This window comes from Hordeum vulgare, chromosome 4H (assembly GCF_904849725.1).
Source record: "Hordeum vulgare subsp. vulgare chromosome 4H, MorexV3_pseudomolecules_assembly, whole genome shotgun sequence".
Classification (NCBI taxonomy): Eukaryota; Viridiplantae; Streptophyta; class Magnoliopsida; order Poales; family Poaceae; genus Hordeum; species Hordeum vulgare.
In genome coordinates, this window is record NC_058521.1 from 571,127,642 (window position 1) to 571,141,651 (window position 14,010).

At 40.6% G+C, this 14,010-nt stretch overlaps 1 protein-coding gene across 1 annotated transcript; it reads left to right on the forward strand.

Moving 5' to 3' along the window:
• The first annotated feature begins 1,469 nt into the window (after window positions 1-1,469).
• Window positions 1,470-10,147, forward strand: LOC123449625 (phosphoinositide phosphatase SAC2-like). The gene is made up of 16 exons (XM_045126906.1): window positions 1,470-2,105; window positions 2,805-3,009; window positions 3,103-3,268; window positions 3,890-4,112; window positions 4,972-5,048; window positions 5,143-5,330; window positions 5,405-5,499; window positions 5,611-5,744; window positions 5,854-5,967; window positions 6,658-6,955; window positions 7,767-7,888; window positions 8,009-8,119; window positions 8,675-8,863; window positions 8,980-9,138; window positions 9,286-9,367; window positions 9,557-10,147. Exons 1-16 carry the CDS (start codon window positions 2,046-2,048, stop codon window positions 9,659-9,661), a joined length of 2,328 nt encoding a protein of 775 aa, XP_044982841.1. The 5' UTR covers window positions 1,470-2,045; the 3' UTR covers window positions 9,662-10,147.
• The last annotated feature ends 3,863 nt before the right edge of the window (window positions 10,148-14,010 follow it).

The following is a 14,010-nucleotide window of genomic DNA, read 5'->3' on the forward strand; positions in this document are numbered from 1 at the left end:
AACAGGGCAGACATGTCATTGTACAATGTAAAACCTGAATTACAGTTTATATAATCTGACCTTCAAACATGTCCATCTGGATTATTTTTATAAACCAGATTATATAATATATCTTCATAATCCAGATTATTATAATCTATTGTGGTTCCAAACAAGGCCTAAGTCGTACACATATCACAAAATGAGATATCTTTTTAACATAGTACAATTGCAAATGCTCACATACACGTAAAACATTCATTTTTATGAATGCATGCACGTACATCCTACCTCTATAAGCATCTCTGAAAAACTGAGCCGACATAATATTTTTAAAGTCAACAAACGTCTCATAGTTGACAAAAACATCTTTTTCAATGAAGAAACATCGTCGGAAAGACTAAAATAAGTATAGGACTTGAATCCGGATGTAGTGGTTTCACCATAAAGAACCCAACCATTCGAACTACCCAAAGTTCAACCAAGATGAGTTGTTAGGCAATTGTCTACGATACAAATTGCATAACTTACACAAGAAGTAATCTTGTGATTTTCGTACACAACTGGCAATTAATCAACCTTTTCTCGACACTCAAAATATGTGAGTTTCCTATGTTTTGAAAAGGAGAGCCACACACAAACTCATGTTGAGATTATTATCTCCCCTCTCAACCCCCTTGACCCCTTCCTAGTTGAGAAAGTCGCACCTTGCATACCAAGATTGATGAATAAGCACTGCATTAAGTATTCCATATGGGATGCCTTGCGCTAGGGCCTAAACTATTCCTATGCGCCAGGTAGCTGCCATTGACATTGATTATGGAATACCTAATCAACGTTTTATTGTTTCAGCTCTACTACTTTTCTTTTGAGAATGTTGTTATCATCTTTCCCTGAATGAACCACACATTGTTAAACAAACACACACACCCATCAAAAAGCCCATCTTAATGGCTTCCTAAATTGCCCTCCATCAATCAATTTATTTACAGCCAGTGGTTAAATTCTCCACGGTAAAATTCGTCCTGCTCCAACCAAAAAGAGGCCATTTACCAGTTTCCTCTTGTACAAACCAAACCCAAACCTAAAGTTTCTCTTTCCTTCTGCTCCCCCCTCGTAAAATAAATGTCGACGATCTAGTATAAAACTATACTAGCTTACTTCTTCCTTTGTTTTTAAATATGAAATCTTTTAAAGATTTCATTATGGACTACGTACGAATGTATGTAGTCATATTTTAGAGCATAAATTCATTCATTTTGCTGCGTATCTACAGTAGCATATAGTAAAATTTCTAAAAGATTTTATATTTAAAAACGGAGGGAGTATTAAATTTACTACGTTTATTTTGAAACGGAGGGAACAGTACAGTAAAGGAGCACGCTTGTTTTTTTCTCTTTCTGAAAAGAGCACAATAAATCGGGCCAAAAAAGATGCCGCTGCCGCAATGATTAGTCCGGTAGCATTTGCGGCTTGCCACTCTCGCCTGGCGTTGCGTTTGCGTGGTGTTTTTGTGGACGACGGCGTCGTCGTCGCCAGCCAGCCAGCCAGCCAGCCTCCCCTCCTTGTGGCTCTCGTCTTCCTCCCCCCGCGTTGCCCTCGGAAAAAATCCATCCTTTCTGCTCCGGAAATTTAGTCCCCTCCTATTTATGACCCATCCATCTCTCCCGCGGAGGCGGCCCCTCTCCGCCTGAAAATCCCCCCCTGCTCCCCTGAATCGGCCTCTTGATTCCCGCGTCGATTTCTTCCTCCTTCCCCACGCGTTCTTGATCCGAAGGTGCGTGTGTTTTCTGGAGAATTTCCCGCTGTTGAGGTGTGAATTGGATCCATTTCGATCCGTCCGGTCGCCGCCGGCCCGTTCTTGATCCCAGGGGCGGGCTCCTTGATTGGGTCTCGTGTCGCCCTGGAGCATTCTCGCGCGAGACCAAGATGCTCTACTTGAAGCAGCCGAAGAGGAGCTAGCTGAACCACGCGGAGTCTCCGTTTGTCTTTCTGAATTTCTCAGGCTCGGATTCGTTCTGGCCCTCTTGTCTGCTGCCTGCGTGTTGATCTGAATATCTGACCCGATGGAGGCCATGAGAGGCGGCAAATTCCTCCAGAAGTTCCGGCTCTACGAAACCAGATCGGTGAGCATCTCTTGCAAAATTTGTTTACCTGTTCTCCTGATTCGGTTTGCCTCGAACTGGATTGCGTCCGTAGGTTCCTTGGGCATGTCAATCTTTGTGTCAGTTAACCTCGTGTGTTTCTGTCATAAAAATGGGGGCCTGTGTTTGTTTGTTTGTTTGTTTGTTTGTTCATGGTTGATTGAATTATTGGATGATTTAATGCTTGCACTGTGGGGCGGATCTAATTTATCATTGGTTCGGTCCGATTTGATTATACTAGGAGAGAGCAAAAGGCTGCAAAAAGGTGAGGGGAGATCCTTCTTTTTGTTTCTTTTGCAGAGGAGGGAAAACGCTGTCCCTTTTTGCTGCTCCCTGCAATTGTGTCATGCAGATTAAACATGTGCTGGACGATCTTGTTTAATGATGATGTAATGTTGTGGTGTTTGCCTTCTGCTTGGGGATACCATGCTTATGCAAACAGTTGAACTTTCTGGCTTACAGCTGACCTTGCGAATATGCGTAATGATCCTCAGATATTCATGATTCAGAAGCTAAGATTTTGCTATTCGTCGTTAGGACAGCACAATAGAAGCTATGTAATTATCGTCCTTCGAGTAGCGTTTCTTTGATTTACTAGAAGTGAGGCTTGATGTCAAAAGTTCTCATGCATTCTAGCTCAACTTCTGCCGTGCTAAATATTTTTGTGATATTTTGGTGCAGAAATTTTATCTTGTCGGAAGAGACAAGAGCAGGACTCTTTGGAGGGTGCTAAAGATTGACCGGTTGGAGTCTACTGATTTGGGTATCCAGGAGGATCCTACTAGTTACACAGAGAATGAATGCCAAGAACTACTATGGCGGATTCACGAGGGAAATAGGTTGACCGGTGGGCTGAAATTTGTCACAAAATGCTATGGAATAATTGGTATTTCAACGTGAACTGATATTCATAGAGTATATCAATCAAATCATTTTAGCTGTTCAAATAATAACGTTTACCACTTATTTGCTTCTTCAGGTTTTATGAAGTTTCTTGGTCCTTACTACATGGTTGTAATTACCAGGAGACGAAAAGTTGGCACAATCTGTGGCCATGATATTTATTCAATTGGCAAGAGCGAAATGATCGCAATTCCATGTCCTATAGTCTGCCCCAATGTGGCTAATTCTAGGGATGAGAACAGGTCTTCCATTGTTTCATTATGTAAATATTGTGTATTGCCTGTTGTAATTCATCGCTGGTGCTTAACAATATCAAAATCACCAGCTTGCTTCCTTTTGTATTTGGAGTCTTGGATATTGATCTGCTATTCATTTATGTTACTTTAGGCCCCATTCTTTTCCAAATATTCCAGTTCATTTTGGTGCTTCATTGTGATAAGACAATTTGCATTGTTGGTGGTGGCATCTATTTTATTTTATGGTACAGTTTTATACTGCATTATTCTCAGATAAGCTTTCCGGTGTGTATTCATAGTCGTAGTTGAACACAGGCAGTTCCATTTGGCCCACCAACGGTGTAATATTTCTTTTGGCGCATTTAATGTTATTTTGTCTATAAGTATAAAATCTGCTTGTTGATAACAATATCATCCAGCTTATATGGTCGGTACATCATGACCATTCTTGCAGTACTGAGATTTGTGTATGGGTGGTCAGAGGTATATAGAATTGTTTTGAATTTCTTTGCTCCCATGGTATTATACTTGTACTATTATAAATGTACTTTAAATATATTCTTGCTAATGTTCTTTTGATTGTTATTGTCTGCACATATTAATGTTTTTATTGCCCACATTTTGTAGATATAAACGACTCCTTTGCTCGGTCGATCTTACGAAGGACTTCTTCTTCAGCTACTCTTACAACATCATGCGCAGTCTTCAGAAGAACATAAATGACAAAAATACTGGACATGTTGTTTATGAAACAATGTTTGTATGGAATGAATTTTTGACACGAGCAATGCGGAACCATCTCAAGAATACCGATTGGACCGTGGCCTTGGTCCATGGATTTTTTAAACAGGTATATTCTTCTGTGACAGACAAAGTCTTCTTGCGTTACATTATTTTTTATTTCCATCATCATCTTCAATTATTGATCTTACTGGTATCATCTATTCATCATGGAAGATCACAAGGGCTCCTGCTAACTCAATACCATCGTACTAACTTATGCGTTTTACTGGACATTTAATGACTTGACATGTAGTGAATGCTTGAAATAAAGGGTTTGCAAACGCATGGCTTTGTATAACCTGCTGAAATTTTTCAGTTTGAGCTGCTTGCGGCTTTCTCGAGTCGAAACATTTGCTTGTAAGTGTCAGCAGACTGTTCCTGCTTTTTTCAGTTTCCATCTTTTGTATGTTCCTGGTGCATAGTAGTATTGTACAGTCATCGTTGAATTGCTATTTATACCTTAAATGTCTGTTAGGAAGCATTGAGCACAATCCCTTGTTCCTTGTGCAAGACCTCATTATGCCAGTATTTATGATATTTATGAGTGTAATTCAGAACTCATACTCCCCCGTCTTAGTTTACAGGGCATGCACGTGGTTCTAGGTGATTGATTTGACTAACTAAATATGCATTATATGTCACAAAAAGTATATCATTCGATTTTTAGGCGGATCTAGTTTCTAAACATATATTTTTCATCACATATGATGCATATTTAGCTAGTTAAATTGTCAACCTAAAACTACGCGCATGCCCTGTAAACTGAGACGGAGGGAGTAGTAGTAACTTATTTTTTCTATTCAGATTGAAATGTCCTTATGCTAGCAGTGTTTTTCTCTTTGCAAGGCTTGCATGCTATAGTGTGTTTGGTCTGTTCATATACTATACAAAGAGAAGCTAATAGTTATATATATTCGTGTGTTCAGTCGAAGCTGGCAGTATCTGGGAAGGATTTCTGGTTGACACTTATAGCAAGACGCTCGCGTCATTTTGCTGGAACCAGGTTCGCGTTACAAGCTTTTGAGCTTTTCTTTAGTCAAAGCTCACCTTTATATTTATCTCACAAATGTATGTATTTTTATTATTTTGAAATATAGATTCATGAAACGAGGTGTTAATGAAAAGGGTAGGGTTGCCAATGACGTTGAGACTGAACAGATTGTTTTTGAAGATACACCTGATGACATCCCAAGTCAAATAACTTCTGTTGTACAACATAGAGGATCCATACCTCTTGTCTGGTTTCAGGAAACTTCAAGACTTAATATTAGGCCAGAAATCACGTGTAAGTTCTGTACCGTTAGTCTGTTATGAATTTGCAGATCTGTAGACTTCTCTGATAATCCTTGCTACCTGCAGTAAAATCAGATGTGGACTACAAGGCCACCCGCCTTCATTTTGAAAACCTTGTTCTTAGATATGGGAATCCTATAGTCATCTTAAACTTAATCAAGGTGAGTGTAATTGTCTAACGTAATTTACATGTATTGATTTAATGGTCAGCTTGATAGCCTTTTGGTATCCTTTCTGAATACTCCCTTTTGGATTGCTTGTATATCTCTCAGACTCGTGAGAAGAAGCCTCGTGAATCTTTGCTCCGTGCAGAATTTGCAAAGGCTATCCATTACATAAATAAGGGGTTACCAAATGACGAACGCCTTAAGTTTTTACACATGGATCTGAGTAAACTTTCTCGAAGGTAATCTATTGTATTCCAAGAGGATATCTATCTGAGCTTGCCCCTGTAAGAACCTGTTGGTTATGCGTGAAGTACGCACTAATGATATTAATCTACATGCCATCTGCAGGAAAGGCACCAATGTGCTCGGGCTGTTAAACAAGGTAGCATCAGATGTGTTGGAACTAACGGACCTCCTCCATTGCGAGATAACTACATCATCAAAACCTTTGGATGCTTCAAGGTAACTTGTATACCTACTTAGGAACTTGCAATTGCTTAAGAATCGATAACTTCGACTTAGCAAATCCATGAAATGAGCTCCTCCAGCAAATAAAGTACTTCCTCTGATCCAAATTAATAGTCGCTGCTTTAGTAAGTTGTACTAAAGCAGCGACAATTAATTTGGATCGGAGGGAGTATAATATTTGCTGGAGTACTAAAGCAGCGACAATTAATTTGGATCGGAGGGAGTATAATATTTTCTTAATCTTTAACCATATATCTACACTGATGTATAGATTTGACACAGAAGAAACTATCCAATGTTATTTATATTAAAATAGTCTTTCATAATATATGTGGTCAGTGTTAGTTCACAATAGGGGTAAAGATCCGCATGAGAGTAGAACGTGGCCAGGTGAAAGGAGAGCACTTATTTGGAGAGGAATGGATCTATTACAGCTGGCCAGATAAGAGATGATTGGCAGGGACTTGTTTACTAGAGGACTTTGCTATTCCATTGCTTAAACTCAAAGATAGCTGCCACACCCTTCCTATCGGAATTGGATTTGACACGCGTATCTAAAACAAATATGTACTCTAGTACAGATAAACTGGAAACTACTAACCCAAAGGAAACAAATGAACTTAATGTGCAAGTAATGGACTACCTGCTGGCAGTACTAATGGTTATATTTTACATGTTTTGCAGTGGACAAGGGTCATCTGACATCAAAAGAAATGATGATTTCTGCGCAGCTACAATGGTACCTCTTCTACTGCAGAAGGGTGTCCTCAGGACAAACTGCATAGACTGCTTAGACCGCACAAATGTCGCACAGTTTGCATACGGGTTAGCTGCTTTAGGGCGTCAACTTCATGTGTTGAAGCTCACTGAAGAACCTAAAATTGATCTGCATGATCCTTTGGCCGATGATCTGATGGACTTCTATGAAAGGATGGGCGATACATTAGCCATCCAGTACGGTGGTTCTGCTGCTCACAACAAGGTTAGCATCTTGTTATATCTGTGAATCCCGAGGAACATAATCTGCATAACACAACTCTTGAAATGGGGCGCTTTATAGAACTAAAATTTAGGGTGCATACTCTGAAAGGTGTGCAGTTGTGTACTACTGTTTTAACGTATTCTTTACCACCTCTGGAGTAGTTCTAAACTTCTAATTGCCGCACCACTCTTCCCTTTTTCAATCATTTGATTTATGCATTTGTTTTCCTTTTCCTGTTGTGTTTGGCTATGTAGCCACATATTTAAGTCAAATATAAACATTAAGGCAACCTGTCACCTGAAAATAGGACTCTGAAAGAGCAGTTGCTAGCTACCATCATGGGTCAGGTCTGTCATGCTTGTCATTTTAGCAAAGGTCAGGCGTATCAGGACAGTTGGTACCTAGTATGAAACCTTCGCTCTCACAGGTCTTCCTATGTATGATTAAATGAACTTCCTAAATCGATTGATACACACGGCTTTGCCCTTTGGAAAGAAGTTTAGCAGTAGAGGTTGTTAATAAGGCGAGGACATCTGTCACCCAAGCATGTTGAGTGTATTTATGAAAATTTATCTTTAGTGTTTGCATCTGAAATTTTTGTGACTAAAATAACAGGCATTTCTTACTGATTATAGTTTTTGAGAAATACCCTATAGTTGATTCTCATTTTAAGTGTTTGCTGTTGTAATCTTGAACATCTTTATTTCAGAATGATTTGAGTCTTGTTGGTAGGCAGTGTTCAGTAGTCAACACAAATCCAACTTTGTATTTTGAATGATCAGTCTAACTTTTCCATTGTAACATGGCACAGATCTTTTGTGAGCAAAGAGGGCAGTGGAAGGCAGCAACCCAATCCCAGGAGTTTCTTCGAACCCTTCAGCGTTACTATAATAACGCGTACACAGATCCTGAGAAGCAGGATGCTATAAATGTGTAAGCTTCTTCATGTCTGCAAAAATATCGTACTGACAAAACCAATGGAAATTGGAAAATGCCGACATTTGTCTAATATTCCACACAAGATTTATCTGTTGTGTTTTTTTTGAAACACAGGTTCTTGGGTCATTTTCAGCCTCAACAAGGGAAACCACCTCTGTGGAAGTTGGACTCAGATCAGCATTACAATATCGGCCGGCAAGGAACTTTAAGTGAAGAAACTGGAAGGTGCTGACATAAACTCTTCCATTAACAACAACATTGCTTGATGAGCTGGTCTCCAACATACTCTGTACACCATTAGCTTTTACTTGGATACTTTTCTTGACTTTAATCAGATATTGTTAGATATTGTAACTTGATCCATTCCCTCATTCCATGGGCTTAAGGCCAATACGAGTCCTACTACAGTACAACTATCTCTTAACAAAAATGTGATTGTTGTTCTACCTGGTCCATGTAATACGTGAAGTTGTCAGTTTTTCACCAATCAAGAAATACCAAACTTGTTTCTGGAGCTGCAAGTTCATAGGGCTCTGATACCTTGGATTTACAAGAATTAGGCGTTTTTACATGTATGTTTCATTACCGATAGTTACGTTTGGATGTTCCAACACAGTAAATTCTGGTGACCATTAATAAAATATGATACCAAAGAACCTAACTTGATGTTCAGTTCTTACATAATGATGGATTACTAAAATAATCTAGATTCAGTTTGTCGTTGTTCTTCAATCAATTTTACCTGTATATATTAGTAAATGACACATTTCATATCAGCAGATTCATAAAGAGGTCGCTCTCGGATGGAAATATTCTATGTGAAAACAGTGCACCTGTGTCTGACCGTAATGTCGGCGAAAACAACACTGCAAACTCAGAATTACTGCCTGTGCAACAGCTGGATGATATTAGAGAGCCTACTGATTCTGCACCAGAGATCTATATGTGTGAAACAAACCCATGCCCCAGGTATGTTAAACCTTGTTCGATCTTTTTAATATTTTGTGGAGAAATCCTAAATTGGACCCTGGATGACTTCAGCTTGTCCATGAGTGCGGTATGACTTCTTATTTTGTTATGTTCAGTACAAAATATAGCACGATGCCTGGAAGACACTCCATTTCGGAGGAACGGCAGAGTTACCTGAAAAGATTAGGTTATCCGGAGTTGCATTCTTCAAATTTTCTCGATCTTGATTTGTTATCGTCTTCAGGAAATTCTTGTGATGAAGAAGCTTTTGAGAGGTACCATATACTGTTGCCGGTTTATATTTTTTTCACATTCGTTACATTCACATCCCCTTGATCTTGTACTAAGGCTGATAATGTGATACTACTCCAACCATTGTGATGGCTAAAATTAAATAAGATTCTTGAAACTACCATTTACAGGTCATCACTCATTCACTCACCATTGGATGGTATCAGTGTTGGATCTACTACTACTTACAGTGAGCCAGGACACAATGATGAGGTCAGCTTGTCTTTATAACCTCTTCACTGTGAAACTTAGTTAGGTCCATTAGGATCTATGACAGTACATCCCACTGAGTTTAACCTTAGACATTGGTTTTCCATGATCAGAACTTTATACCATTCAGATTTAATCTAGTTCTGCTGTATATATTTATCAGTGTTTAAAACTTAACCCCCTTGTTAACAGGGAAGGGATGACCTGTCCCGCTCAAGCAGCCAGCTCTCAGACTCGCGCGACTATTCTGACCGCTTTGCTCAGTGGGTGGCTAATGGAGGCATGCTTTGCTACTAATGCTAAAGAATTTGTCCTGGTGACATCTCCATATAATTTTCGCCGCAGCACAAAGGCTCCACAGCTAGAACAAAGGAAAATCAATCTCAAGAAGAAGCTGCAGCCGCACAGTGCTGCCATTCGCCAAGGCTGAAGCAACAGAAGAAGAATTGGCACGATTCGCTCGGTGGATCAAAGCTCTAACGCAGTAACTCAGTTGAGGAATGAATGCAGATGATGGTGACTTGTGGTTTGGTTTTGTTCGGACAGGGTTGGAGTGCTATGGTGAAGAATTGACCGTAGTGAAGGGAAAGGCAATGAATGATAGGCAAAGGAAATATATCTATCTGATTCTTTTTCAAGGGTTAGCTTAGGTAGACAGCTTATGTTTTTGTTCACCTTTAGAAACAAAATACAAAAAAACACATGGAAAATAACAAAAAGAAAGAGACTTCTCCTGTAAATATATATGGTACAGATAAATATGTTGTCACATGTTTTGGACGATGGTTTACGTGTATATGTTTGTAACACAGGATATACAGGTTTTGAAGAAAATTTCTGCGCTTCGGTTGGATTGTAGGTATGCTCTCAGACTCGTCTCGTAGTTGCATATCTTTTACTCCCATCTGCAGTTTGGGAGCTCCTATGTGGCACCTTAAGCGCCACTTGGGGAATCGCCCCTCCTTGTGGGCCGGTCCATGTAAAATGCGGTTGACCATTAAAAAATGTGAAAGAACAGAAAAAATATGGAAAAACAGGAAAAAGGAAAAAAAAGAAAATTGTGAATTAAAAAATATTTATGGATTTTGGAAAAAAGTTCACAAACTTTTAAAAAGGTTCATCAATTTGAGAAACGGTTCAACAATTCTCAAAAAAGTTTATCAAACCAAAAAACAATTCATTGAAAATTGAAAAAAGTTTGCCGATTTTGAAAAAATTTCAACGTTTTTTTAAAAAGTTCACTGATTTTGAAAAAAGGTCAACTCTTTGGAAAAAGTTCATTGGTTTTTTGGAAAAAGTTCATCCAATTTGGAAAAGTTATATTGATTTTGAAAAAATCATCAAAATTCAAAAAAGTTCATCGATTTGAAAAAAAGTTCCTCGAATTTCAAAAGAAGTTCATCAATTTGAAAAAAAGAAAAAGTTCACATATTTGCAAACAAATTCATCGAACGAGGAAAAGAAGGAAAAAAGAAAAGAAAAAAGAAAAAAGAGGAAAAATAAAAATAAAAGGAACAGATGAAAAACAAATAGGTTAAAAAGTTGGAAAACGTTCTAAATAAGCCGACTAATTTCTCGCGTCTTTAAGCCCTCTCGAGGGGCTGACACGCGTCCCTGAGAACCGCTGAACCGTCCTCCCTCACAACCTTATCTTTTCCCTCAACCTCATATTCTCCCTTAACCGAGTCACCTTCCTTCTTCAGATGTGCCCGATCTCCTCTCTCCACACTCCGCTTTCTTCCTATCCCTGAGCGCCTCACTCTCCATGTCCTCTCTCATCCCGGTCGGCATAGCTGCTGCTTCTAGGAAGGAGGGGTGCTGCTGCGATGCGAGGGGTTGCCGTTTTGACGACGAGTGACAACGGAGCCATGCTGCAAAGGGGGCAGCGATGCGGTGTTGCAGGCTCGCCGGTGGCAGCTGTTACATCAAGACCTATCATGGTGATGTTCATCTACGAGAGGGAGATCGGATCCACATACCCTTGTAGATCGCTAAGCGGGAAGCGTTAAGAAACACGGTTGATGTAGTGGTACATCTTCGTGATTCAAATCACCGTCGTCCCACGATCCGTCCCGATCTAGCACCGAAAGGACGGCACCTCCGCATTCAACACACGTACAGCTCGATGACGATCTCCGCCTTCTTGATCCAGCAAGAGAGACGGGGAAGTAGATGAGTTCTCCGACAGCGTGATGGTGCACCGGTGATGGCGATGATCTATTCCTGCAGGGATCCGCCCGAGCTCCGCAGTAATCCGATCTAGAGGAAGAACTACGACGTATAGGTTTGAGTTGCACGTGGCAAAGTTGTGTCTAAAAAACCCTAAAACCTCTAGTATATATAGGATGAGGGGAGGGGCTAGCCTTGGGCTCAAGAGAGCCCCAAGGGCGCCGGTCGAAGGAGGAGATGGACTCCCACTCCAATTCGGTTTGGAGGAGGAGTCCACTCCTTCCTTCCCACCTCCCTCTTTTTTTCTTCTTCTTTTCTTTGGTTTTTTTCCTTGTGGCGCCATAGCCCACTTGGGCTGGCCTCACCAGCCCACTAAGGGCTGGTGCGCCACCCTAGGACTATTGGGCTCACTCCCGGGTGGGTGGCCCCCTCCCGGTGAATACCCGAAACCCGTTCGTCACTCCCGGTACAATGCCGGTAATGCCCGAAATCTTTCCGGTGACCAAATGAAACCATCCTATACATCAATCTTCGTTTCCGGACCATTCCGGAAACCCTCGTGACGTCCGTTATCTCATCCGGGACTCCGAACACCTTCGGTCACCAACACCTATAACTCAACTATACTAAAACGTCACCGAACCTTAAGTGTGCAGACCCTGCGGGTTCGAGAACTATGCAGACATGACCCGAGACACTCCTCGGTCAATATCCAATAGCGGGACCTGGATGTCCATATTGGATCCTACATATTCTACGAAGATCTTATCGGTTGAACCTCTGTGCCAAGGATTCATATAATCCCGTATAACATTCCCTTTGTCCTTCGGTATGTTACTTACCCGAGATTTGATCGTCGGTATCTCTATACCTATTTCAATCTCGTCACCGACAAGTCTCTTTACTTGTTCCGTAATACAAGATCCCGTGACTTACACTTGAGTCATATTGCTTGCAAGGCTTATATGTGATGTTGTATTACCGAGTGGGCCCCGAGATACCTCTCCGTCACACGGAGTGACAAATCCCAGTCTTGATCCATGCTAACTCAACGGACACCTTCAGAGATATCGGTAGAGCACCTTTATAGTCACCCAGTAACGTTGTGACATTTGATACACACAAGGTATTCCTCCGGTGTCTGTGAGTTACATGATCTCATTGTCCTAGGAATGAATACTTGACACACAAAAAACAATAGCAACGAAATGACACGATCACATGCTATGTTCATAGTTTGGGTCTTGTCCATCACATCATTCTCCTAATGATGTGATCCAGTTATCAAGTGACAATACTTTGCATATGGTCAGAAAACCTTAACCATCCTTGATCAACTGTCTAGTCATCTAGACGCTTACTAGGGACATTGTTTTGTCTATATATCCACACATGTATCTATGCTTTCATTTAATACAATTATAGCATGGATAATAAACGATTATCTTGAAACAGGAAATATAATAATAACTATTTTTATCATTGCCTCTAGGGTATATTTCCAACAGTCTCCCACTTGCACTAGAGTCAATAATCTAGTCTCACATCGCTATGTGGTTTACATTGGAATGAATCTAACACCCATAGAGTTTTGGTGTTGATCATGCTTCGCTCGTGGAAGAGGTTTAGTCAGCGGATCTGCTACATTCAGATCCGTGTGCACTTTGCAAATATTTACGTCCTCTCCTTCGACGTAGTCGCGGATGAGGTTGAAGCGTCATTTGATGTGTCTGGTCTTCTTGTGAAACCTTGGTTCCTTTGCTAAAGCAATATCACCAGTGTTGTCACAGAACAAAGTTATTGGATTTAATGTGCTCGGCACCACTCCAAGATCCGTCATGAACTGCTTCATCCGAACACCCTACTTAGCTACCTCCGAGGCAGCCATGTACTCCGCTTCACATGTAGAATCTGCTACGACGCTTTGCTTGGAACTGCACCAGCTTACCGCACCCCCATTAAGAATAAATACGTATCCGGCTTGAGAATTAGAGTCATCCGGATGAGTGTCAAAGCTTGCATTGACACAACCCTTTACGACGAGCTCTTCGTCACCTCCATAAACGAGAAACATTTCCTTAGTCCTTTTCAGGTACTTCAGAATATTCCTGACCGCCGTCCAGTGATCCACTCCTGGATTACTTTGAAACCTTCCTGCCATACTTATGGCCAGGCTGACGTCCGGTCTAGTACACATCATTGCATACATGATAGACCCTATGGCTGAAGCATAGGGGACGGTACTCATCTTTTCTCTATCTTCCACAGTTACTGGACACTGAGTCTTACTCAACTTTATACCTTGTAATACTGGCAAGAACTCCTTCTTGGACTGCTCCATTTTGAACTTCTTCAAAACTTTATCAAGGTATGTGCTTTGTGAAAGTCCTATCAGGCGCCTCGATATATCCCTATAGATCTTAATGCCTAATATGTAAGCATCTTCTCCTAGGTCCTTAATTGAAAAACATTTGTTC

Excerpts from the sequence above, each read along its gene's own strand:
- LOC123449625 (XM_045126906.1), top strand. The coding sequence starts at position 2,046 with ATGGAGGCCATGAGAGGCGGCAAATTCCTCCAGAAGTTCCGGCTCTAC. Across the intron at positions 4,113-4,971 it reads TCCATGGATTTTTTAAACAG|TCGAAGCTGGCAGTATCTGG; the intron begins GTATATTCTTCT and ends TCGTGTGTTCAG. Across the intron at positions 5,745-5,853 it reads CTGAGTAAACTTTCTCGAAG|GAAAGGCACCAATGTGCTCG; the intron begins GTAATCTATTGT and ends TGCCATCTGCAG.